Here is a 26,168-nt window from a genome sequence, read left to right as displayed (position 1 = left end):
AAACATAATTAAATAATAAATAATATAATTCATAAATATATACTGTAATCTAATTTCAATAAATTTACTTTTCCACAATAATAATTCATAAGTAGAATCTCTTAAGAGGCTTTACAGTAGTTATTGTACACACTTTTCTCTTGAACTAATACTAGGTGCACTGAGGTATGGTTTAAGGGATCAGGATGAAAAATAATGATAACCTCCACTTTTATCAAAATGATATTAAACAACACCTGAATTATTTTCTCACTTCAAAATTCCAAACACAAAATGGTGAGGCAAGACAAACTTGAGAATGAAAGGAAGATTTGAATCACTATTATTAGAATGTAAAGTAGAGACTGATGTTCTATGAATTAAGCCATTAACATAAGAAAAAATTATAGATCACTGTAATAACAAGGCCACTTACCTGTACATTAAATGACTGATCACATTCAAAGCACTGGTATGGCTTATCTTCCTGATGCTTTTTCATGTGCTTCTTATACTGTGGCCACTTTTTAATACTGAGGCTACACACTTCACACGTAAAAGGTCCTTTATTTATTGGTGGTTCCACATCCTGTAAAAAGTAAATATCATGAAAGGTTGAAAATAGCATAAGACGAAGTGAGAGTAAGAGAAACTGGTAATTTAGAGGAGTGGAAGTTAGTACTGTATAAGAAAATTTTGTTGGGATTGCAAGTAATGTGTGTGACAAGAAGTATGTTGTAGGCAACATGAGAAAGGGCAGTGAATGGTGGAGTGAAGGTAAAAGTGGAAGAGAAAAAGGGGGCTTTTGAAGAATGGCTGCAGAGCAATAGTGTAGAGAAGCATGAAAGATATAGAGAGAAAAATGTGGAAGTAAAGCGCAAGGTAAGTGAGGCAAAGAGGGCAGCTGACCTGAGGTGGGGTCAGGGATTGGGTCATTCATATGAAGAGAATAAGAAGAAGTTTTGGAAAGAAGTGAAGAGAGTAAGGAAGGCTGGTTCAAGAATTAAAGAGACAGTGAAAGATGGAAATGGAAGGCTGTTGAAAGGAGAGAAGGCAAGGAAAAGGTGGGCGGAATATTTTGAAAGTTTACTGAATGTTGAGGATAATAAGGAGGCAGATAAAATTGCTGTTGCAGATGTTGAGGTGCCAGTGATGGGAGATGAGAATGAGAGAGAGAGAGATTACAAGAGAGGAAGTGAGGAGAGCCCTAGATGAAACGAGAGTAGGAAAAGCATCTGGTATGGATGGTGTGAGAGCCGAGATGTTGAAGGAAGGGGGTGTGACTGTACTTGAATGGTTGGTGAGATTTTTTAATATGTGTTTTGTGTTGCCAATAGTACCAGTAGATTGGGTTTGTGCGAGTATTGTACCACTATATAAGGGTAAGGGAAATGTGCATGAGTGTTGTAATTTGAGGGGTATTAGATTGTTGAGTGTAGTTGGAAAAGTGTATGGTAGAGTACTGATTAATAGGATTAAGGATAAAACAGAGAATGCAATCTTAGAAGTACAGGGTGGTTTTAGAAGAGGTAGGGGTTGTATGAATCAGATTTTTACAGTTAGGCAGATATGCGAGAAATATTTAGCAAAAGGTAAGGAGGTGTATGTTGAGTTTATGAATCTGGAGAAAGCATATGATAGAGTTGATAAGGAAGCAATGTGAAATGTGATGAGGTTGTATGGAGTTGGTGGAAGGTTGTTGCAAGCAGTGAAAAGTTTCTACAAAGGTAGTAAAGCATGTGTTAGAATAGGAAATGAAGTGAGCGATTGGTTTCCCGTGAGAGTGGGGCTGAGACATGGATGTGTGATGTCGCCGTGGTTGTTTAACTTGTATGTTGATGGAGTGGTGAGAGAGGTGAATGCTCGAGTGCTTGGACGAGGATTAAAACTGGTAGACGAGAATGATCATGAATGGGAGGTAAATCAATTGTTGTTTGCGGATGATACTGTACTGGTAGCAGACACAGAAGAGAAGCTTGACCGACTAGTGACAGAATTTGGAAGGGTGTGTGAGAGAAGGAAGTTGAGAGTTAATGTGGGTAAGAGTAAGGTTATGAGATGTAGGAAAAGGGAAGGTGGTGCAAGGTTGAATGTCATGTTGAATGGAGAGTTACTTGAGGAGGTGGATCAGTTTAAGTACTTGGGGTCTGTTGTTGTAGCAAATGGTGGAGTGGAAGCAGATGTACGTCAGAGAGTGAATGAAGGATGCAAAGTGTTAGGGGCAGTTAAGGGAGTAGTAAAAAATAGAGGGTTGGGCATGAATGTAAAGAGAGTTCTATATGAGAAAGTGATTGTACCAACTGTGATGTATGGATCAGAGTTGTGGGGAATGAAAGTGATGGAGAGACAGAAATTGAATGTGTTTGAGATGAAGTGTCTAAGGAGTATGGCTGGTGTATCTCGAGTAGATAGGGTTAGAAACGAAGTGGTGAGGGTGAGAACGGGTGTAAGAAATGAGTTAGCGGCTAGAGTGGATATGAATGTGTTGAGCTGGTTTGGCCATATTGAGAGAATGGAAAATGGCTGTCTGCTAAAGAAGGTGATGAATGCAAGAGTTGATGGGAGAAGTACAAGAGGAAGGCCAAGGTTTGGGTGGATGGATGGTGTGAAGAAAGCTCTGGGTGATAGGAGGATAGATGTGAGAGAGGCAAGAGAGCGTGCTAGAAATAGGAATGAATGGCGAGCGATTGTGACGCAGTTCCGGTAGGCCCTACTGCTTCCTCCAGTGCCTTAGATGACCGCGGAGGTAGCAGCAGTAGGGGATTCAGCATTATGAAGCTTCATCTGTGGTGGATAATGTGGGAGGTTGGGCTGTGGCACCCTAGCAGTACCAGCTGAACTCGGATGAGTCCCTGGTTAGGCTGGAGGAACGTAGAGAGTAGAGGTCCCTTTTTTGTTTTGTTTCTTTGTTGATGTCGGCTACCCCCCAAAATTGGGGGAAGTGCCTTGGTATATGGATGGATAAAGCTCATGAGAACATTCATTCATTACATAGTCATTTACTACAGATTGTGTCATTGTTTTGCTTAATGCCTCCTGTTACAAAGGGAAATCTAACACTACAGTATTGAACTTAACAAAAAAAAAAAAAAAATTGAAATTCCAAATTTCATTCAAACTGACTTCAGATTAATTGTTAACATTCTAATTCACTATAAAATATTCTATTTGTTTCTGTCACAAAATTGGGCAGACTGTATTGACATTAATTATATTATCACAAATGCCACTCCTTTCAATTGTAAATTCTATTTTTGTTACTAATTTAAAAAATATTCATCTATGTATTAATTCAACTTAACAAAATACAAAAGGTAGCAAATAAACTTCTTTACTAACCGCCCCTTTCAAAACCATAGGGATAGAAGTGGGTAGACCTGCAGTCTCTGCTTCGGCAATTGCAGAATTTACTAGGCCACTTCCCTCTAACGTGATGCTGCTGTCAACTGTAGCATCGGCAGCAGTCAAAACCATCTTAAAGAGAAAACAGAATTGCTACACATTCAGAAACATTTCTCAGTGCTAGCTAGCTACTTGTTTTATGAAATTTATGATGCTTAGACATTTCAAAATAGTATTGCTATACAGTAAAATAAGAAGCTTTATTGTATTACAATATAATATTAATTTATTGAATTCTTAGTTCTAGGAGCCAAAACATGAGTGCAATTAAAAAACCAGGATCTTCTAAAATAAATAAAAATTTGCTATAAAACAAAGATAGTTATTTTCATACATGATGTGCAGTAGGAATTTTATTCCTACATAAACAGGGAAAAATATTTTACAAAAAAGTATGCTAATCGATATCAATAAAGTACTATATGTAATTCTCTCACACCACTTTTTTTATCAACAATGTTCCTACTAGAGTACAATATACAAAAGTGAGAAAAGAAATACTAATTTGATGATACAAAAGATTTATCAGTTTACTTCAGGAAATAACTATAGTTTTGTAAAAACCAAAGAAAAAGATTCTTCTGCAAACCATGCAATAAAACTTACTTGACCATCAACAACGCTTAGGGCTGCAAACTGTGGAATGGCATCTTCCTTCTGAGTGAGGTAGTCATCAGCATTGGCTAATATGACACCGGTCTGACCTAAATCACCTCCAACATCATTCATGGCAACCATATTCTCATCTAATTGTAAAAAACTTGACCTGAAAGAAAAATTTTTCCCATATTTATTGTTTCTATCTAGCTGATTTAGGGTAACTAACTAACTATAATGAAATTTGAGAAGACCTAAAAATTACAAAAGATCAAACTCTGCAAACAATATTTAAAATATCATCTTACAGTACAGTACGTAATGAAATGAACTATAGTCTACATGCAAATAAAATTATCGGAAATAGCATTAATGCTTCAGGAACATCCTATTTCATAACATATCTCACATAGTAAGCAAACAATTCAAGCTGGTGGTACATGTACTTTTTGTTTAATGTGTATAGACTGTACACCCTGGTCAGTTACAGAAATTAAATTTGCCTTTGGAAGTCAATTTATATGCAATAATTTACCCTTCCAATTTCTTTTTCATTTATTTTGTTTCCTTATTTGTCTCCACAAACTTCACGCTATCATTTCTATGAACTTCCCCATATGTTCATATTGCTTCTTTGCAAAAAGGTAGGTTTAACATACATTTACCTGCAACATTTTATAAAAAATTTTCCATTTTCTTTCTCTTCAATAAATGCATGCCCTTAGTAGAAGAAGGAACATTCTAACAACTAGTAGTAACTGCTGTGTCAGTCCCTCTATCTCTGCACTTCTTCAGCATTGTCTCTTGTGTACAGATCTACCAATTGTTTGCTTGTTACTACACATTAAGACGTCTTCCCCCAGTTTTGTTAGCAAATACTGTATGGGATGTGTAAAGGAATTGCTTCTACGATATCATGATGCGCATTCCCTTTGTGTATTGTATCAGGCGCAATACTGTGATTTAAATAATTATTGTGAAGAAGGCGGTTGCCTCACGGAATCTCTCATGGGAAAGTACAAACCACAAAAGAAAACTTGCTGTTAGTTCAAGGGAAAACCACGGAAAACTCGACGACATTAATGACAAGCCTCTACCTTTGAACAATTTACAGCCTACTTTTGATAGTGATGAGCTACACAAGCTCTTGACATACGTAGCTTCCTTTGTTAAAGTTCAGAAGTCCAGTGGTAACTTTGGTCCTACCTAATCTGTTGCCAAACCTAACATAACTCCCCAAGTTGAATACAATATCAATAGGGTTTCCTTCAGCAAGGGTTCTGAAAGAGTGTTATGCAGTACAAATTTGAAAGCCTCTCACAAAAACTTGAATTCTATAATTGCTTCAGGCACTTCTGCTGCTAAACCCTAGCAATGTTACAATCCTAGTCAGTCTAAAAGACAAATAGATCCTAATATACATCCACTTACTAAAGAAAGTGCTCCTAAACTATAACATATTGCATTGGTGGATGGCATCGCATATTGCATGAATTTCTTGAATCTTGTTGGGTTGAACAAAGTACAATTAAACTCAATCATTTGCATCATTTTTTGCTTCCAAGGTCAGCCACTAGCTCATCAATGATTAACTCAAGCGGGGGGGGGGATATCGGCCCTAATACATCTACTAACAAAATGGGTTCTCAGTGTTACCATATCTATTCCAGTTGTAGACAATCCAGGCAATCAGCTGATTTTCCCCAAGTTCAACCTACAATACATTATCTTAAAAAATCCTGGTTTTCCAAAGAAGATTGGTTCACTCTAGACTACATAGTGGCTGCAGACCCATGGTCTAATTATTTTGGTTCATTTTATTTATAACTCATCTATGGATGCTGTATGTGGGGATCAATCAATTACATCAATTAGCGGAAGAACTAACTACAAGCTTCAGTCCATTACTTTAAATAGCTTGAGTAAACAATCTAGAGTCCCTTATTTGTCACTCCTTTATGAGATAGTTTATTAAAAGTAATCTAGATCAAGTTAATAAATCTTAACCATGGTACAGTATACTGCTTTTATTTCAATTTATGCTGTCTTTCCTTCACAGGCATCCCACCTCAGCAGTGTGTGGAAGTCAACAATATAAACATCAGGGGAGGTTCATAGAAAGAAATAATATTGTAATATTAAAATTTCTTATTCCAATACTTACCCGACATTCATATACATGCCAACCTTCCTCCCAACTACATCATGGCATTACTCACCGATAGAGAGTTCCTTCTTTTACTAAGGGCATGTGTATAGTGAAGGGAGAGGAAATGGGAAATTTTTTTAAATTTTTAAACTTCTTCGGGTAAATGTTGATTACACCAAGATTGTGAAGAAGCAGCAATATGAACACTAGGAGAGTTTAGAAATAAGAATTATCTTATTAAAATTCTGTCTTTTCTGATTAAACTTATTAAAAACTCAAGGAAAAAATTAACATGAATGATGATATGACATTTTTCAACAGTCTACTTTTTATGAAAGCCGTAACATTTTCAAGGAGCCTTCAAAATTAACAATGTTCTCTTGAGTTTACATATAGCGCAGAATAATAGGAAATCTATACCAATGCCAATTCTAAACAACCAAACTCTAGCAAAAAAAAAAGTATCAAGAATACAGTACCTCTCCTGTATTTCTCCTAAACCAGCTGCCACAGACACATCACTCATGTCTTGCAGTGGAATAAGGCGTCCCTCTCCATTATCATCCCCGACAGATAGCTGCAAATATAATTAACATATCTGTCACAATGATGCAAGATCAAGGAACAAAAACAGTGGCATAAAAATCAACAAAACTCACATCAAATTAAATTGTATATAAAAATGACAAACTTATAACAGTTTGTATTTTTCCTAACATACAAACCCGAATTCTTTACTATCGGAGATATTCTAGCACGAGCTGGAAAATACGGCAGAAAAACCTTAACAAGATAGATAACAACCGGGCAGGTAATTACCCAGCTGTTAGTTGTGGGGGGAACCCCAGTCGGTAGCTGCTGTTTACCTTCAATCGGATTCTAGCTAGGTCTATCCTAGGGGGCAGTGATGGAGGGAAGATTTGTGTAAAGGATTCGGGTTTGTATGATAGGAAAAATACAAACTCTATTAAAAGTTTGTCATTTGTTCCTACACTTGATACAAATCCTCATTCTTTACTATAGGAGACATAGTCTTGAGGCCAGGGTAGCCAGATAGTCCTCAGACTAGACTTTTGATCAACAATCTTCCGTTAATCTTCTTTCTTTGTAGATCCCCATAATCTCAGCACGACTGAAGGTTTGTAGCTTCGAGGAAACAAATGTTTCGGGATGAAGTGGGTCAGGAACATTCGACTCGGACCCTTTCAAACTTAGGATTCCCCCGACCTTGCAAAGGGGAAACCTCGTGATCACGAGTATAAATTATACCCTGTGAGAGGAATCAGACGAGTATCATACCTTATTTCCATTGGCGAGTCCAGCTGAAACTGGATACAGACTAGGATCCCCAGATGGGAGGGAGAAGGAGACGAAGAAGATAGATGGATGTCCTTCTTAAAACCTAGTGTAACCCAGTATCCTCAGCCACTGGGTACTGTCCCCTGAAAAGGCGTAAGGTAGCTAGCTACAGCACCCGTTGACCTGTCACAATAGGCCCTATAGAAAGGGTGTCTAGAGACCTATGTGTCACGTCGCTCAAATAGTGAGTGGTGAATGTAGATTGGTGTTTCTAGACCCCCGCAGTTAAAACTTGGGAGACTGAGAAATTTCTCTTAAATGCTAGTGAGGCAGCCACTCCCCAACTTGATGGGCTCTGGGTTGTGCTGCCTCTGGGTCTCCGTGAAAAGACCCCGCAATAACTTTCTTGAGCCAGAAAGGGATGGTGTTGCAAGAGGCTCTCTTCTTTACCTTGTTGGTACTAAGGAAGAGATGACGGAGACGTGGTCTGAAAGGTCTGGTGCGCTTCAGATATTTCTTTAGCGCCCTGACTGGGCATAGTAACAACTGGTCTGTATCCTGTGTTACCTTATTGAGGCTGGAAAACTGAAATTCTCGAAATCTTTCATCGGTAGATGAAGGATTATGAGTCTAGCCACCAAGCCCAGTACGAAGTTGCAAGACACTCCCCCCCCCACATCCCTTAGAATGGGTGACGACATAAGACAGACCATGTAGCTCACTGACCCTTTTAGCCGAGGACAGAGGTACGAGGAAGACGGTCTTAAGGTTCAGAAAGTAGCCTGAGGCCCTTAAGGGCTCATAGGGCAGACCCTTCAGGGAACGTAAGACACGTCCCATGGTGATGGTCTAATCTCAACTGGGGGGCAAGATCACTCAAAACCCCGAATCAACCAAGGTGATGTCTTCTGAGGCAGAGAGGTCAACCCCTTCTCAGTCTACAGATGAGGCTCAAGGCTGAGCGATAGACCTTAATCGCTGAGACTGAGAGGAGCTTTTCCTCACTGAGGTACAAAAGGAAGTCTGGGAACTACTGATTCCTTCCTTTTGAGAACCCAATTGCTCCACATGGTCGCTGTTGTAGCGGTTACGAAGTCCATTGTCTTGGCCCAGCAGTTAGGACTTCCTGTAGGGACTGCCTGGGAGTCTTGGTTTGACAAGTCCTCATGGCTCGCGAGGTAGCCGACTGTACCAGACCACGTGTCAAGCCAGAAGGGACATTGAAGTCGCTTCCATTGCCGAGGCTTCTATGACTGAGAAGAGCCTGGAAGAGTAGAGTGTCTCTTCGAGGATTAGCCCGGTGTGAGTCTCGCCATGAGGGGATCTAAGATCAGAGGAGAAGGGTTGACGTCTCTGATCTCGGCGAACAGATCAGGTTTAAAGGTTTAAAGGTCGCTCAAGAATGGCAGAGGCCAGGGACAGTGACATTGCACTAGCAGTTAGGACAATGCCCTAGAGACTGACCATATATCATATGGTCAATGACCAAGCCTCCACTCCATTCCAGCTAGGACCAGGGAGGGCCAGGCAGTGGCTGCTGATGACTCAGCAGATAGACCTATAGGCTCCCCCAAACCCACCATCCTTAGCTCACAAGGAAGGTAAGGTTGCAGGCACTAATGGCACTAACGAGTCTGAGCGGGACTCGAACCCCAGACTGTCAAACACCAGTCAGAGACGTTACCAATCAGGCCACAGCCAGAAGATCAATTCTTGTCTTAGGGTTTGGGGTGGACGACATAGCCTGTCTAAGGCTGGAGCGTCAAGAGGTCGAGGAGACAGATGCAAATCGCCGAGGCATGAGATATTACACATAGTTCTTAGAGTCCTTAAAAAGGAGGATTCTAAGTCCCTCGACGGCAGCTCTCTCGAGGAATCCTCAGGCTGCGCTAATTCCTCGCGTGTTATTACAGGTAAAGTGAAGACGCGAGTAGCAGACAAACCTTATGTCTTACCCCTCGCATCTTTCTTATCGAAAGGGGAAGAACGGTAGAAGTCGAAGTGTCTGGAGGTAATGGCGAAGACCGTTGACGAGTCGGAAGACTCTCTCTGTCATAAGAGTAAAACTCTTGATGAAGATGGTCGCACGCATAGCGCTAATTGCGTGCGTGTGCGGACACTCTGTGCCAATTGTTACGAGAGCCCGACGACTCAGCGTAACAGAAACTCGAAGGTTCCAAGTCGTGTGACCTCGAAAGTCCAGCGCGACAGAGGCCCGAAGGACTCCTAAGGTCATGAGAACCCGTAGGATCAACATGACGAGAGTTCAAAGGCTCCCGATCACGCCCGCCAAAAGGGTGATCGTCACGAGACCCTGAGGGGTAACATGAGGAGAACCAGTAGGTTCAAAACGACGTCTCCTTACAGCATGAGGGGGAGAACATCAGGGATGAAGATAACGCCTCCGCAGGGTAGATTTGTTCTCCCGAAGGAGAACGTCGCTTAAGACAAGGCTCTCGCTCCGCTCCTGGAGGAGAACCAAAAACCGTAAGGGGGACGAGAGGAGAACATCGCCTAAGACAAGCTTTCTCCCAGTTCTATGGGAAAAAAGCATAGGCGTAATAGTCTCTCTCGCGAACGAGAGAGAAGTTCTCCCGAAGGAGGACATCGCCTAAGACAAGTCTTCTCCCAGTTCTGTGGGAAAAACGTAGGCGTAATAATCTCCCTCTCGTGAACGAGAGAGAAGTTCACCCGAAGGAGGACATCGCCTAAGACAAGTTTTCTCCCAGTTCTATGGGAAAAACGTAGACGTAATAAATCTCCCTCTCGCGAACGAGAGAGAAGTCCTCCCGAAGGAGGACATCACCTAAGACAAGCTTTCACCCAGTTCTATAGGAAAAAAGCATAGACGTAATAATCTCTCTCTCGCGAACAAGAGAGAAGTTCTCCCGAAGGAGGACATTGCTTAAGACAAGTTTTCTCCCAGTTTTATGGAAAAAACGTAGGCGTAATAATCTCTCTTGCGAACGAGGAAGAAGTTCCTCGTGAAGGAGGAACAAGCCTTAGACTTGCTTTTTCCACAGCTCAAGGGGAGAAAGCAGAGTCTTCGGGGATAATATAGAAGAGGTAAAACTCGTCGAGCTGTTCGCAACTCTTCACGAAGGAGGGAAGGTTGCTGAATGGCTTTAGTGAGGAAGCTCTCCCTTGGAAGGGGGGTGGTTCTCTCACGCAGCCCAATTCCGAGGAAGGTTATCCCTCCCTCATAAGGGGAGGTTCTCTAACCCCTGGAGGTGAGCCTCCTGGCAGCAATCTATGTTTCCCAACAACAAGTTGATCAAGTTGCAGGATGACAACGAGTGCTACCTCGTAACATGGGCAGCTCATGTGCTGCCACATGAAGCGCAAGATAATGAACAGAGCGACCGAAGCCATCGGCATTGTGTTCTATGTCGCTGCTATCTGGGTGTTTTCTTTTAGCCTCTCTAACATATTTCCCCTTTTCCTTCTGCTCTCAACCGAAGACAAGAAGGGCCAAACCCCTGCATCTTCTTCCGAGGTTTCCGAGAGACTCGTAATCCTTAACTCATTAGGGAGCAAAGGAACTGGGGAGGTTGTCCTGTCTGAAACACGAAAGCGAGGGATTGCCCCGCGAGTGTATGACCGGAGATTTGCGTGTATAGCGCTAATTGCATGCGAACACCTTGCGTGACGGGAGTCTGAAGACTCTGCCATAAGAGTAAATCTCTTGATGGTCATGGGCGCAGTGTTGGTTGAGCGTACGCGAACACTCCGCACAACAAGAGTCCGAAGACTTTCTGTCATAAGAGTAAACCCTTGATGACTTGTTTCACGAGAACCAGAAGGTTCAGCGTGATCGTGTGTGCCACTCGAGGTTGTGTTGCAAGAACCCGAAGGTCCAGAGCAACGGGAAACGGAAGTTTCCCTTGTCACGAGACACCGAAGTGTCAGCGTGACTAAATGCACGAGAGCCCGAGGTTTCAGCAACTTGAGTTGCGAGAAAACGAAGGGATAGTGCACCGGGAAACCTAAGTTTCCTTGTCACGAGACCCCAAAGGGTCAGAGATCAAGAAGTCGGAGGCGAGAGCGACCTTCTCTGAAGATAAGGAGTGAAAGCGTGGAGAAGCGCTCTTTCTGACTTTTCTAAAGCGAACGGAGACCCTCAAACTATTATGCGAAGAAGAGGGTTCGAGGTCAGGATGTGCTTTGCCCTTGGCCGCGCTCCTGGCTTCTTAGATGATCCCTCGCAAGAGAAAGACGACAGCGAGGCAGAACGATGACGAGAGGGAGCACTCTTCTTAGGTTTGTGCCAAGAGCGCTTATAGTCTCGAGGCGAGACGTCTCTAGGAGAGACAGAAGGTGAGGAAAAGCGATAACGATGATGTCTCTTCCTATATCGCCAGTCTCTTTGGCGAGAACATCAAGGTGCTGGCGCGCTAGCTCTCCTTTTCCTCTTCTCTCTCTCCCTCCTGACCTCCAAAGAGGGCGAAGACAAGGAGGAAGTGCTCTTCTTATGTTTGTGACGAGAGCGCTTATAGTCTACCGGCGAGACATCTCATGAAGAGATAGAAGGCGAGGAAGAGCAAGAACGGTGATGTCTCTTCCTATGTCGCCCGTGTCTCCGGCGAGAACGTCTGGGCGGGCGAAGGAGAGCGAGCTCTCCTTTTCCTCTTCTCTTTCTCCCTCCTAGGCTCCGAAGAGAGCGAGGAGGAGGAGGAGGAGGAGGAGGAGGAGGAGGAGGAGGTACTGCGATGTTTACGCTCGCGATGTTGTAATTTGTAGATGCGCAACGGAGTGCGAAGTAGGCGCCGCAGGAGCTGAAGTTACTACATCCACTAAAACTTCCATGGGCGCCGAATGAGTTGATGGGAGATAGGCGAGGTCCGGAACTCCCGAGGGTTCCAAAACAGAAGGGACCTGAGGCACTACCTTGGCCGTGAGGAACTGGTTCCAAGCTTCCTCCGAAGGGGACCAGGATGTCCAAGGGCAGGCCATACCGCTCATACATGATTTGGAATGGAAGCAGTAACAGAGTCATTCCCGGTGGCAGAAAGTATTGCCGCACGGGGGGAGGCAACGTGATCCGCCTGACTAAGAGGAATGGCGGTTAAATCAATGTTGCCACTCTTCCTCGAGTTTCCCCCGGAGGGAGGCAGGCAAGGAAGAGAGGAAGAGTCTGAAGGGAGAGATCGAGAGGCCAAAGAAGAGGTCCGTGACTCCTTACCTTCGACGGCAATCCTTGAGGTAGAGTCCTTCTAGGACTTCCTATTCTACCTCTCTCAAACTTCTCCCACTGAGAGGGTGACCACTTCTACATACTTGGCAGGGGGAGCCTTCAGAACACCTATGATCTCTGTACCCAGGGCATAGGGAAAGAGGATCCAGCTCCAGCGGTGACATAAAGGTGCCCGGAACATTTCCTCATAATAGAGGACATCATATCTAACAAAGAAAAAGAAAAAGGATTAATCAAAAAACCAAAAAAGAAAGGTTAGTCTGCCAGACAAATAAAAGCAGGAGCAGCAGTGTTACCACTGCGACGGCTAGAATTCGATTGAAGGTAAACAGCAGCTACCGACCGGCAGTCCCCCACCACTAACAGGTGGGTAATTACCTGCCCGGTCGTTAACGACCTTGTTAAGGTTTTTCTGCAGTATTTTCCAGCTCGCGCTAGAATATCTCCTAAAGTAAAGAATGAGGGTTTGTGTCAAGTGTAGGAACAATCGACTAATTAAGGCCATAAGACAAGCCCTGGGACATCAAAGGCCATTCAGCGCTATATAATGCAAATTAATCAACCATACTCATACACACAAGATTTGGTTTTCATTTCAACCTATAAAACGAATAACACATATCTTATAAAATAACATAAATGCAAAATAAGAAGAGATTAAAAGCATGAAAACAATTAATTAATTAAAGTTTGTGATATAAACCAATACTCAGTATAAATATTTTCAAGTTCAGGGTTTTACAATTTTCCCCAAGTATATCTCTTAAAGGTTTGACCTGGAGTAAATGTGTCCTCCTCTGAAGATTAAAAACAGATGGTTTAGATTTATATGAATACAAATTATACTAAGGTACAGTGAAGGTTTAATACAGGATAGGGATCCCACACCTCTTGAAAAAAAACTTCTTGATTCACTGTCCTTTGGTAATGACTCTGCAACTCCAGCAATTGGCATCTTAAAAGCGTCTTTGTTATACACGTCTATACTCAAATGAATGAAAAAATGCATACCATAAAATAACTCTACCATGTCTAGCCCAGAGCACTATGACCAAATTCTCCTTGACATATTAACAAAGAAGTTAATATAGTTACCTACATTTCATAGATTTAGACAATTTGTCACGTGATGAAGAAAGTGGAAAAGTTGGTCATAAACACAGGAAAAACAGTAGTAGGGCAAGAACCAATAGGAAGGCCAGAAAATCATGGAAAAGAGGAAGAGATGGAGACATGGAAAGTGTAAAGCACAGGAGGATCAGGAGAACTAATTTCATGTCTAGACACAAAGGGAAAAACATGATATTAAGAAATTTTATGATCATGAGGAGGGCAATCAACCATAGTCATGAGTTATCTAGAATCAAGAACCTTAAAAATATGTTTTACATGTACATGGAGGATGCAAAATTAATTCAACGGCAAAAGAGGTAAATAGAAAATACTACTAACCTCCGATGATTCTAAAAAATAAGATCTTGTGCCATCAGGATTGGTTTTTATGATGACATTCCCACTGAAGGCTGGTGATCCATTGGATATGCCTGAATTACGACCAATGCTAGAGTCCCCTCCTGGGTCATGTAACTGGACCAGTTGAATAGGTAGGGACAACATAGTTCCATTGGGATCATTTAAGGAGCCTGTAAAGGACATAAGGGATCATAAATGCTTTATCACTTTTGAAAGATACACAAGTAAGAGAAAACTATTAACGATATATCTAAATCAATCATTAGGAAATAACTGTGATGATCCATGTGTAAAATAGCCTTATTAGCTACATGTTACATTATATTTACTCACCTTGAGATACAATGTGTGAATTTGTCAAGAAAGATCCAGCTGACTGGGTAAGGTCATACTGTAACTCTCCATCATCTCCAACTACGACAGTTCCAGCGCCAAGATCAGTGCCATTTACCTCACCCACCTCCATGATTTGTTACTTGAAGAGATTCTGACAATGAAGGAAATTTCAATATGTTATATATACTAGATATCAAATAAATCCTTCAAAAAAAATTTTGCACCAATTTAATATTGTAATATTTTATTCTGGTTAACCACACGATAGAATTGCAAGCTATACGATGGAATCATTCTTGAAAGAATAAATATTAATTCATATCTAAGCTGAGTACTCCTCTATAAGGGGAAACCCCCACTCTTCTCATCAGACATTAGTCTAAAACCTACATAAAACAAGGCTATGGAATGACTCCAATTGGCAGGGTTGCAGGGCAATCATTGAATCAAAGCTCAAGACTTTCACAGAGTTCCCCCATAGGTTTTATATCAAAAGGGGAACGAAAATTGAATAGATTAAAGCTGAACAAGTTAGAAAGTAAAGTAAAAAGAGATCAAAATGAGTGGATGAAGAGTATAAGGAAGAATTTCAATAGTTCAAACTTGCAGCAAATGTTTTTATGTTGATCAGGCTCACACGAGTCTCATTTTAGTTTATATATGAAAGGTCTATTTTAGTGTTGTCACGGTTCTTAAAATATTCTATTTTAATTGTTTATTACTCTTCATATAGTTTATTTATTTCCTTATTCCCTTTCCTCACTGGGCTATTTTTCCCTATTGAAGCCCTAAGGCTTATAGCATCCTGCTTTTCCAATTAGGGTTGTAACTTAGCTAGTAATAATAATAAGTGCATATAGGGGATGATGCATAGAATCTTTAGTACCCTCTATACAGTAAGACATACATAAGGAAAACTAAAATAGATACCCCTTAAACCACAAACATGGATTTTTCTTACATCTCACTCATGGAAGATTACTATTTAGGGAAGCCTATAACATTTTATCACTTTTTAATTCTACCTAACTAAAAAGTTATGACAAAAAAAACTATTTTATGACCCTTAAGAAAATTCTTCTTGAGCAATGCTCTTCCCTTGCACTATATCTTTGGCTACAGTCAGGGCCTTAAATACTGGCAAAAGATACATAATTGACATGCAGCATCACTTCTAAACTTTTGTTCTACAAAGCCAAAAATTCTAATTATGTCAAGGTTTACCCTAAAAATGACAAATTTGGATGTAATTTGTATTTTCCCTAATGATACAAACCTTGACCTCTTTATAGGGAAGATACTTTTGGCAAAGCTAGAAACTAGCCATAAGACTTTTAGCAAAGTATAACTACCCACCGCTAGTTAGCTGGGGGGTGTAGAGGTAGTAACCAGCTACCCCAATCACACACACACCTGAGCTATATTGCCACTTTTGATTGCAGGCAGGACTTGCAGGGGGATGGATAATGGCAGGACAAATCTGTATAAAGAGGTCAAGGTTTGTATCGTTATGAAAAATACAAATTACAAATTACAGTACTGTACTCTAAAATGCCATTGGTTCCATCACTAAATACAAACATTTTTCTCTTTATAGGGAAAGACTCACCATTAGGTGGGTGGAAGTCCTAACCAACTGGATGGTTCATGACCCAGGGTGTTCCTCTGTGCTTCACACAAGCTATAGAAGCCTCATCCTGACACATCGCTAATATCTCATGCACACACACGCAATAGCGGCCTAGGCAATCCGTGTGAGTGTGCGACAACGAAGAAATGTGACTTGTCCAGGTAAGAATTCCTGGATTTTTCGGACTACCTAGAGCAAACCCTTAGATATTGCCCGATTCCCACCTCGCTAGGGGAATGGGGACGTAACAAATATATGCACATACTGTACCGTACTCTATATCAGGTTACACAAGGGAAAAGATTCTCACCTGCAGACGGAGGAGGCCAGCTTGCAGTGTACCGTATGTACTGTACCCCAAGGGAGGAGAAGATGAAGAAAAGGAAAAACCAGTCACTCTTATCACTCATCCCTGAATAAATCCCTGGTAACATCTGCCTTCAACCATCTGCTACTTGTCCAATCAAGAAGCTTGGGGTGTTTAGACCACTTGTGCACCCACCACAGGACTGATGGGGAATGTCTCCATGTTCCTATGAGTTACGTCTTGCAGGTAATGGACGATGAAGGACGTGTGACGCTTCCACACAGCTGCTTATAAAAATTGCGACAGAGTAGTTTTCACTAAATAATAGGGACGTGGTTATGCCCTTAACATCGTGAGCCCTAAGTTTTTACCCATGCGAGCAGTCAAGATTCAAGGCTCGATCTATCACCTTGCTAATACATGCAGAGATCTCATTCACTGTGACTCCTTTTAACCCTTCATGCTAATAAACATTCTGTTAACTCGAGTGCAAGCTCTTTTGGTCAATTTGAGGTGGCACCTCAGCACCCTCGCAGGGCATGGTAGCAGTTGATCTGGTTATCGGTTAAATTACGGAGACTCAATCAAGAAGGGCCAGAATCTAGGATCCGCTACACTTGGATTTTGAGTCTTTGCATTATACTCAGGAACGAAGCCGAACATTACCTGTCCCCATCCCCTTGAATGGGAGATGTCATAGGAAAGACTGTGTAATTCACTAACTCTTTTGGTCGAGGCCAGAGCAAGCAGGAAAACCATCTTAAGGTGAAGATCTGATGCCTGATAAGGCAGTTCATAAGGAGTTTCAGGGACAGGAATACACGAACTACATTTCAGAAAGGCGGTCTAACTTCTAGCTGAGGACATGTATGTTCGAAGTTTCATAGGTGGAGACACATTTCCAACCAAGAGGAAATATTTACTTTTCGTCTAAAAGGCTAGTCTCAAGGCTGAGCGGTAGCCTTTCACCCCTGTGACCAAGAGAAGTTTTTCCTCCCGCAGGTATAACAGAAACCTGTTATCGCTTGGACAGTGGCGTCGAGAGGAGAGAGAGCACTTCCATGACACCAACCACATAAGACTGCTAACTTCATCTGGTAGATGGCAAAAGATGACTCCAGAAGGTGTCTGGACATCCTTTTCGCAACTGCTTGCAAAGCCTCTCTTCGAGAGGAGATGCTGGATAACCTCCAGGCATGAAGTCGTAGGGATTTCACAGCTCTGTGGTAAATCCTTAAGCGTGGTTGTCTGAGTAGGCATGTCATGGAGGGAACTCACTCGGCACCTCTGTGAGCAAATGTAGAAGGTCCACGAACCATCGTGCATGGTGCCACATCGGAGCTATGAGGGTCACTGACAGATTTTCTGATGCCCTTACCTTGTTGAGTATTCTTCTTACTAGGCAAAAGGGGGGGAATGCATAGACATCTATGTTGCCAAAGAGCTTGGGGATCTCGTACTGGAGAGCAGTATGTTGGAAGCTTGTTGTTTAAGAGACGTTGCAAACAGGTCTACTGTCAGCGAACCCCACAAAGTCAGGACTCTGTTGGCTACCTGACAATCTAAAGACCATTTGGAGCCAACTATCTGAGTTTCTCTGCTCAAATTGTCTACCAGAATGTTTTTCTTGCCTGGGATGAGACAGGCTGATAGGACTACGACGTTGTCCTTCATCCATTTTAGCAGTTCCAAAGCTAACTGGCATAGGTGCTGTGAAAAGGTACCTCCTTTCTTGTTTATATATGCCACTACCATGTTGTTGTTGCTCATTAACACCACAGAGTGTCCTGAAAGGAGTTGGAACTGCTGGAGGGCTAGGAAGGCTTCCATCATTTCCAGGAGGTTTATGTGGCAAGGTTGCTCAGACTCGTACAAAAGTCTGGAGGCCTTGTGTTGCAACATTTGAGCCCCCACCCCGTTTTTTTATGCATCTGTAAAAAGCATCAATTCCAGAGGAGGAGAGAGATCTACCCTCCTAAGGAGATTGGTCTCTGATACCCAACCCCTCAGGTCTCTTTTGCTTGGGGGCAACTTGAGGGGTCCTTGTGCTGAGCCCAGCTGGACTTGAGCTGCCACTGAAGAGACTGGATGCATAATGTCCATTGGTCACCAGGCACGCCAGGGAGGTCAGGTGACTTATTAGACGCAGCCACCGATGTACTGGTAGCGAGTCTAGTAGCATGAATGGATGTGCTGGTAGCGAATCTAGTAGCATGAAGGGACATGTGCCATCTTCAGTCTCTCTACTCTGCTCTTGGAAGGAAAGACCTTGCCTAGTCTGGTGTTTAAGAGCATCCTTAGATATACCAGTTGTTGAGTTGGCTGTAGGGAGGACTTCTCGAGATTTACTACGATCGCCAGATCGGGCCAAAACCCGAGAAGCCTGTCTAGGTGTGGGAGAAGGTTCGCCTCCGAGTCTGATAAAATCAGCCAATCGTCTAAGTATTTTGACAGAGGAATGCGTTCTTGTGAGGCCAGACTGACACCAGGAAGATCATCCTAGTGAAAACCTGGGGTGCTGTGGACAGGCCAAAACACAGCACCTTGAATTGGTATTGCCGATCATCCAGGATGATCCTTAGATACTTCCTTGATAACGGATGAACTAGGATCTGGAAGTATGCGTCCAGTAAATCCAATTTTATCATGAAGTCCCACGGCCTGACTGCCTGTCAGACAATATCTGCTGTCTCCACCCTGAACAGATTATTATTATTATTATTACTTACTAAGCTACAACCCTAGTTGGAAAAGCAGTATGCTATAAGCCCAGGGGCTCCAACAGGGAAAATAGCTCAGTGCGGAAAGGAAAAAAGGAAAAATAAAATATTCTAAGAAGAGTAACAACAATAAATATCTCCTATATAAACTATAAAAACTTCAACAAAACAAGAGGAAGAGAAATAAGATAGGAGAGTGTGCTCGAGTGTACCCTCAAGCAAGAGAACTCTAACCCAAGACAGTGAAAGGCCATGGTACAGAGGCTATGGCACTACCCAAGACTAGAGAACAGTGGTTTGATTTTGGAGTGTCCTTCTCCTAGAAGAGCTGCTTACCATAGCTAAAGAGTCTCTTCTACCCTTACCAAGAGGAAAGTGGCACTGAACAATTACATTGCAGTAACCCCTTGGGTGATGAAGAATTGTTTGTTTGGTAATCTGTGTTGTCAGGTGTATGAGGATAGAGGAGAATATGTAAAGAATATGCCAGACTATTCAGTGTGTATGTAGGCGAAGGGAAAATGAACCGTAACCAGAGAGGAGGATCCAATGTAGTACTGTCTGGCCAGTCAAAAGACCCCATAACTCTCTAGCGGTAGTATCTCAACGGGTGGCTGGTGCCCTGGCCAACCTACTACCTATATTGTTGAAGAAACTTGTTCAGGGAGGAGAGGTTGATGAATGGTCTCCAACCTCCAGACACTTTCTCTACAAGAAAGAGTGACTGTAAAAACATGGAAACCCTACTAGGACCTCTTGGAGAATGCCCTTCTCCAGCATGGTTTGGACTTAGGACCAGGGGGCCTGTTCCTTCATCGATCCCTTCGCGTATGAATTCAATGCTACTAGTTGTTGTGTCAGTGGAGGGAAAGACAGCATGAACAGGACGTGATATCCTGCAGGAGTACGGACACCATCCAATGTTCAGCCCCATGTACCAATCATCTGTCACCGTCTCTGTAAACATTCCCCCACCAGTAGAGGGGTGGGAAGAATGCCCTCCCTAGCGGGATCATCCACGTCCACCTCCTTCCTCCTTTGTTTCTTTTGCCCTAATCTCTGGCATGAAAGGGCTTCTTACTGGTCGTCTTAGGGGCTCCTGAACTGTATAAGCAGATACACAGATAGTCATGAGCAGACACCTTAAGTAAAACAAGAGTAGGGAGTGATTACAGGAGTAGCAATAGCACGTGTCAAAAACGAATGCAGTACGGACAGGCGAAAACACTGTTACAAGAACAGTCTTACGAGTCGTACCAGGCATCAAATTGGGTGCACATCTCACAATCACAGGTGCCACAGGTGAGAAAAGATCTTTAAATAACACAACACATTGGGCAAAGAGTTAAGCCAAATGGAAGTTAGAAAAATTAGCACACTAGCAGCAAGACCCTAACAAATTTGTGAAAGGAAGAAAGGACCAGAGGCTCTCAGGAATAATGAGGAGGTATGTATGGCTGGAGTTAAGAGAAGCTCAATACCAGAATTACAACTTTGTTAGAGAAACATATTGATATCATAAACAAGTTGCAACGTCCACCCTTCCCCTGGCAAGTATGAATTTCTTGCTTAACTTCCATTCCACAACCTTCATATGCATTCACCTCCTGCAAAAGAAAAAAATGAAAAGTTTGATTAAGAGTCGACAACTGAATCAAATGTAAAGCTTTCAGACTGTACCCTCAACCAGTTGTTTAACTACAGTACTCGTTGAACAATTTCAAAAACAGTTTCAGGAACACTATGAAACAAACTCCCTATTAAAGGACTCGAGTTTGTATTTCGCATAGAAACAGAATGATGGACGACATATCTGCAAGAGCAAAGGCTTACTGGGGGTCTACAAAGAACAGCATCTGGCAAATTTTAGAGTGCAGAAATCCCCTCCCAATCTACTAGACCTGAATAAACTCCCTGATGTAGAACAGAGTTCTCCTTGCTCATGATGTATACTGTACATACAACACGGTACCAAACTAGAAGTGCAAACCCCAGACTTTCAGCGAACAGTGAACTTGATGAGGAGAGCAAAGTGTTTACAGTCTCACCGATACTGTCATGGGTGTTGCCTAGAAAGACGCTGGAGAAGACAGCCTTAATACTTATCAAAGAATATACCTGCTTAACAAGAGACCCAGGTCTACACTCAGTAAATGAGGATATTTGTGAACATTCACGCCCCTTAGGTGCAGAATGAGGGGATCTATCACCAGTTTAGTAGTTAACTGACACAGTGTCCAGCCTACACTTGCACTCAGGCTTCATTTCAATATCATCACGAAGACAATATCAACCATTCAAACTAAAAAGATGTAAAATTTACTAGATAGCTTTGGATAGGATTTAATAGTATTGTACAAGAACACTCATTACAGTTAAAGCCAAAGTGAAGATTTTTTGACAGAAGAGTCGGGCTATTCACCCCTGCTTACCACCTGTCATTAACTACTTAAACAATTTCAAATGCAATTCCAGCTCCAATGAAGACATTCCCTTAAAGGAGCAAAGTTTGCATGAACGTAGGAACAAAACCATATTTACCAATTTTGTTCATCATTCTTGTTATTTTTCAAAAGTGTTCTGATCTCTGATACTATTTCTTTCCGATAGAAATGAAGGTCAGATTTGTTTTTAAGACATCATCATTATGTAGATGAATGTTATTCTAATAACCACTGTCTAAAATGTACATTTATTTTTTTCTTTTGTGAGCAATTTGCCAATTATTTGTCCATTTTGTTTAGCATATATTCTATATGCAACTGATTCTTTCTTTATGAGTACATTATAACTAGAGTATTTTAGTATTAATGAAGGATTTAATAAATGAATGAAATTTGAACCCAACGGTTTGGCTCCAGGATTGAGTATGCCATTCAGCAATGTTTGCAGTTGGTGCCTTGCTCAATTTTGTTTTCCAAATCCCATACCCCCAGCATTACTTTGTTTCAGTTTGTGTACAGTAGGCTATGTGGTATATGAAGATATGGAAATGAGAAAGCAGAAAAGAGATTGTAACAACATTGACAGTGTAATGTTCACATAATACAGAAATACCTGTTAAACTAATCAATTAGAAAAAAAAACCATGTTCTTGTTGAAACATCAGTAAACGTGCCACTTTTTTTATAGGTTACTCTATTAAGGACATTTACAGTACCAATATATTTTGGGACAAACTGAGCACAGCAATCTTTCAATATCTATGAATATAACCACTGCAATTTAATGAAACAACCAACCACATGCATAATATTCTTGGTTATAGAAACATTTCAAAACTTTGGAGTACAGTAGTAAATTCAATAAAAGTACCCGTACACCATTCCCAAACATCCATACGTGGATTTATGAATTTGAGCCCCATGGCATCTTTCAGGGACCAGGAAGGCTATCCACTGCCCAAGTGTAATTAGGAGATAACCATTCTGCTGAACTATTATAAAAAAAAAGTCAAGATATGAAGATAGGAAGAGGGAACTAAGGCAAAGTAGAGGGTTTAAAGTAGATGCTGCTAGGAGCCAAGTAGACACCGTGAAGGCCAAATTGCCAAATTGTAAATGCTTACACTACACCACATGAGGTGAACTAATGGCAATAAACCTCAAACACAGAGGTTCAATGTACAATAATACTGAACCTACTAAGATGGGTTAGGGAGAATTATGGGGTTCTGAAGACTGCTACTATTGGCTTGATTAGATTAATAATTTTTTTGTCCAATACCCAGGCACTGGGCTGGGGAGGTCATTTAGTGGCTTCATGATAAAGAATATAATGTCATACTAAAATATATATAAATTCAAGATACCCAAACAATGGTCTATGTCAACACCGTTCTCTAAAATACTGGCAACAGATTTACCATTAGGCAGCATCTCTGCCACAGGTTAAAGCATTTAAAGCCCTTGCACTGCATGTTCTCAATGGAAAGGAATCCATCAAAATGAGCACACTCAAGTGCACCGCTTCCATTCAAGTTAAAATAAGTAAAATAAGAATGTCCAACACATAATCTATGCTAACATCAAATGAAGAGAGTCAAGATTTAATCCAACTCATGATTTGTTATACTTTTAAATTTCAAGCAAAGAGGAAATACAAACCTCTCTTGACACTTCCTTAAAATATGACATGCATGGGTACCTTTACCACGGTTAAATCCAAAGAACAGATCAAAAGTTCCTGGCCATGATTTAGAAATAATACAGTACTTCGACATCAGATTTCAACCAATACGTGTAAATAACCAAATTAATGACGATATTGACCAAATTAATCAACAGCAAAAATTAGTTTTCCTTTGAAGTGTCCCAATTTGATAAGTATTAGGATAGGTTATATTCTGAGTACTCATAAAAACTTTTGTGGACTCGGCCATGTCGTCCTGGCAGCTTTCTAAGGGATATTTAGCTACAGTGATACTCCCAGAGAATTGACCATAGGTCTCCAGAATTCTAACTCCTGGCTCGAGTATCCTTAAGAAAATTCTTAAGGATATCGCATAATATCAGGGGACGTATTTCTTGATACGACACATGGCAATCTTCACCTCGAATAGAGATTTCGCTCTAAGGGGGAAGAGTGGCGAAAATAAAGGGGAGTCGTTATCAAGGTTACCCGGTTGATCCCCTTCCCGTACTACTACGGGCCACGCATGGCAACTCATTCCTTTCATAGTAGCCAATTAAGCACGGTGTATCTCCTGCTCGCTCTCGGTGTTTTACTATTCCTGGATTATTATTATGCATTCTACAGCATCTTCATCCTCTGGAAAGTTGAATATTTAATCTTTCCTATGTATAATTTTTAGCTCCCTTCTCATAGTTAAATTAGCATAATTTAGATGTGTTTAGTGGAGCACAGCCATCACCGGAGGTACCATTTTGGACACTGTCGTACGCCATAAATGCTTTATTTAGTCAGTAGTACGACGTTCCCGGTATTTAGCTTTAATGAATTACAGTATAGATATTTTGGCAAATTATACTAGTGAAGATCAGATCATGCACGTAATATTTCCTCTTCTGTGAAACGTTTCAATCGAATACGATATGGTCTTGGCGACGTAGCGTAGCCGAGATCCCGACTCGAGTTAAGCTAGCCTAATGCGTTTTAGTATACAGTGATACCTCGGTACTCGACCATAATCCGTTCGAGATCCGTGTTCGACCTCCGATTTGTTCGAGTACCGAATTTTTTTTCCCCATAAGAAATAATGGTATATATTCTATTCCGTTCCCAAGCACTCGAACAGGCCCAAAATATTAATAAAACGTGTACCTAAACAACAATAATTATCTAAATGTGTATGAAATTGGTCAGAAAATCCTATAAAACAATTTTAAACCATTTACTGTACTAAAATAAAACAATTTTAAACCATTTTCTGTACTGTAGTGAACATACCTTTGAGCAGCGGTTCGATGGCATACAGGGATGGATGTGGAGAGGATGGAAGGGGGAGGTTACTGCTTGGAAGGAGAGTCCCCTTCCATGATGTGGCGGGGTAGTTCTCCTTCAGGAGTTGTTTCTCTCTCCAATGAAAGGGTGGGCAGATCTATTTCAGGGGTTTCTTCTCTTCTTTGTCTCTTCTTTGGAGGAGAAACAGGCTTTGATGTAGCAGCTTTCTTTTCTTTTGTGAAAAACTGGTCTATTGTTAATTGTTTCTTCCTCCTCTGCAGTATTCTTCGAAAATGATACATGACACTATCATTAAACATATGCACTGCCCGGTTTGCTACTGCAATTTCTGGGTGGTATTTTTCAGCAAAAGCCTGCACATCTGCCCACTTGGAACAAATTTCATTGATGAGAGAACTTGGAACATCCTCCCTTACCTCATCCTCTTCTGAAGATTCCTGCTCCACAATCAGATCCTGCTGCTGTTGTTGTTGCAGGTGCAACAATTCCTCCACAGTCAACTCGGTAGAATGGCTTTCTACAAGCTCATCAATATCATCCTTGTCGACCTCAAGCCCCAAACTCCTGCCCATGACAACAATTTCCTCAACGACATCAGTGTCATCAGAAATTACAGGGGTAGCAGTGCTTGGACCCGCCTCTGGTTGGAAACCTTCAAACTCCCTCTCTGTGACACATGATGGCCACAGCTTACGCCAGGCAGAGTTCAATGTCCTATAGGTCACACCTCGCCAAGCTTGGTCAATCATGTTAACAGAGTTGAGGATGCTGAAGTGTTCCTTCCAGAATTCCTTTAGGGTCAACTTCGTGTCACTGGTCACTTCAAAACACTTTCTGAAAAGGGCCTTGGTATAGAGTTTTTTGAAGTTTGAAATGACCTGTTGGTCCATGGGCTGGAGTATGGGAGTAGTATTGGGGGGCAAGAATTTGATTTTGATAAAGCTGTATTCTTCTTTCAAGTCATCCTCGAGACCTGGAGGATGTGCAGGAGCATTGTCCATAACCAGAAGACATTTCATTGGCAAGCTCTTTTCAATGAGGTAAGCCTTAACCTGGGGGGCAAACACTTCGTTTATCCACTCAGTAAAGAATTGTCTTGTGACCCAAGATTTAGTGTTCGAGCGCCACATAACTGGTAGTGCACTTTTACAAATATTATTTCGTTTGAACACCCGGGGGTTGTCCGAGTGGTACACTAACAAGGGTTTGATCTTGCAATCGCCACTTGCATTTGCACACAGCAACAATGTTAGCCTATCTTTCATTGGCTTGTGACCTGGCATCTTCGTCTCGTCCTTGGTAATGTACGTATTGGCTGGCATTTTCTTCCAAAATAACCCAGTCTCATCACAATTAAAGACTTGTTGTGCGATCAAATTTTGTTCATTTATGTACCGATCGAATTCCCCCACGTATTTATCGGCTGCAATTTGATCCGAACTAGCTGCCTCCCCATGCCTAGTAACACGATGAATACCTGTTCTATTACGAAACTTTTCAAACCAACCCCTGCTCGCTTTAAATGTAAATGAATCACTTTCACTGGTACTCGGACTTTTCTTCACTAATTCTTCATAGGTATGCAACGCTTTTTCACAAATGAACGCTTCACTAACACTTTCCCCGGCCAACTGTTTTTCTTTAATAAATATTAAAAG

General features: G+C 41.6%; 1 protein-coding gene across 2 annotated transcripts in view; it reads right to left on the bottom strand.

Annotated features, from left to right (window-relative positions):
• The window catches only part of LOC137652228 (zinc finger protein 236-like), a 161,856-nt gene that overhangs the window by 118,270 nt on the left and 17,418 nt on the right, over window positions 1-26,168 (bottom strand). For both annotated transcript variants that reach the window (XM_068385463.1, XM_068385464.1), the window contains exons 2-7: window positions 14,427-14,580; window positions 14,073-14,263; window positions 6,607-6,704; window positions 3,988-4,147; window positions 3,319-3,453; window positions 416-568 (exon numbers count right to left, since the gene is read on the bottom strand). In XM_068385463.1, the coding sequence (XP_068241564.1) occupies window positions 416-568; window positions 3,319-3,453; window positions 3,988-4,147; window positions 6,607-6,704; window positions 14,073-14,263; window positions 14,427-14,559 (870 nt within the window). In that variant the 5' untranslated portion in view covers window positions 14,560-14,580. The remainder of the gene's footprint in view (window positions 1-415; window positions 569-3,318; window positions 3,454-3,987; window positions 4,148-6,606; window positions 6,705-14,072; window positions 14,264-14,426; window positions 14,581-26,168) is intronic.

Source organism: Palaemon carinicauda, chromosome 13 (assembly GCF_036898095.1).
Source record: "Palaemon carinicauda isolate YSFRI2023 chromosome 13, ASM3689809v2, whole genome shotgun sequence".
NCBI classification, from domain to species: domain Eukaryota; kingdom Metazoa; phylum Arthropoda; class Malacostraca; order Decapoda; family Palaemonidae; genus Palaemon; species Palaemon carinicauda.
The sequence above is the reverse complement of the archived record's forward strand: the minus strand, read 5'-3'. Positions and strand labels throughout refer to the sequence as shown.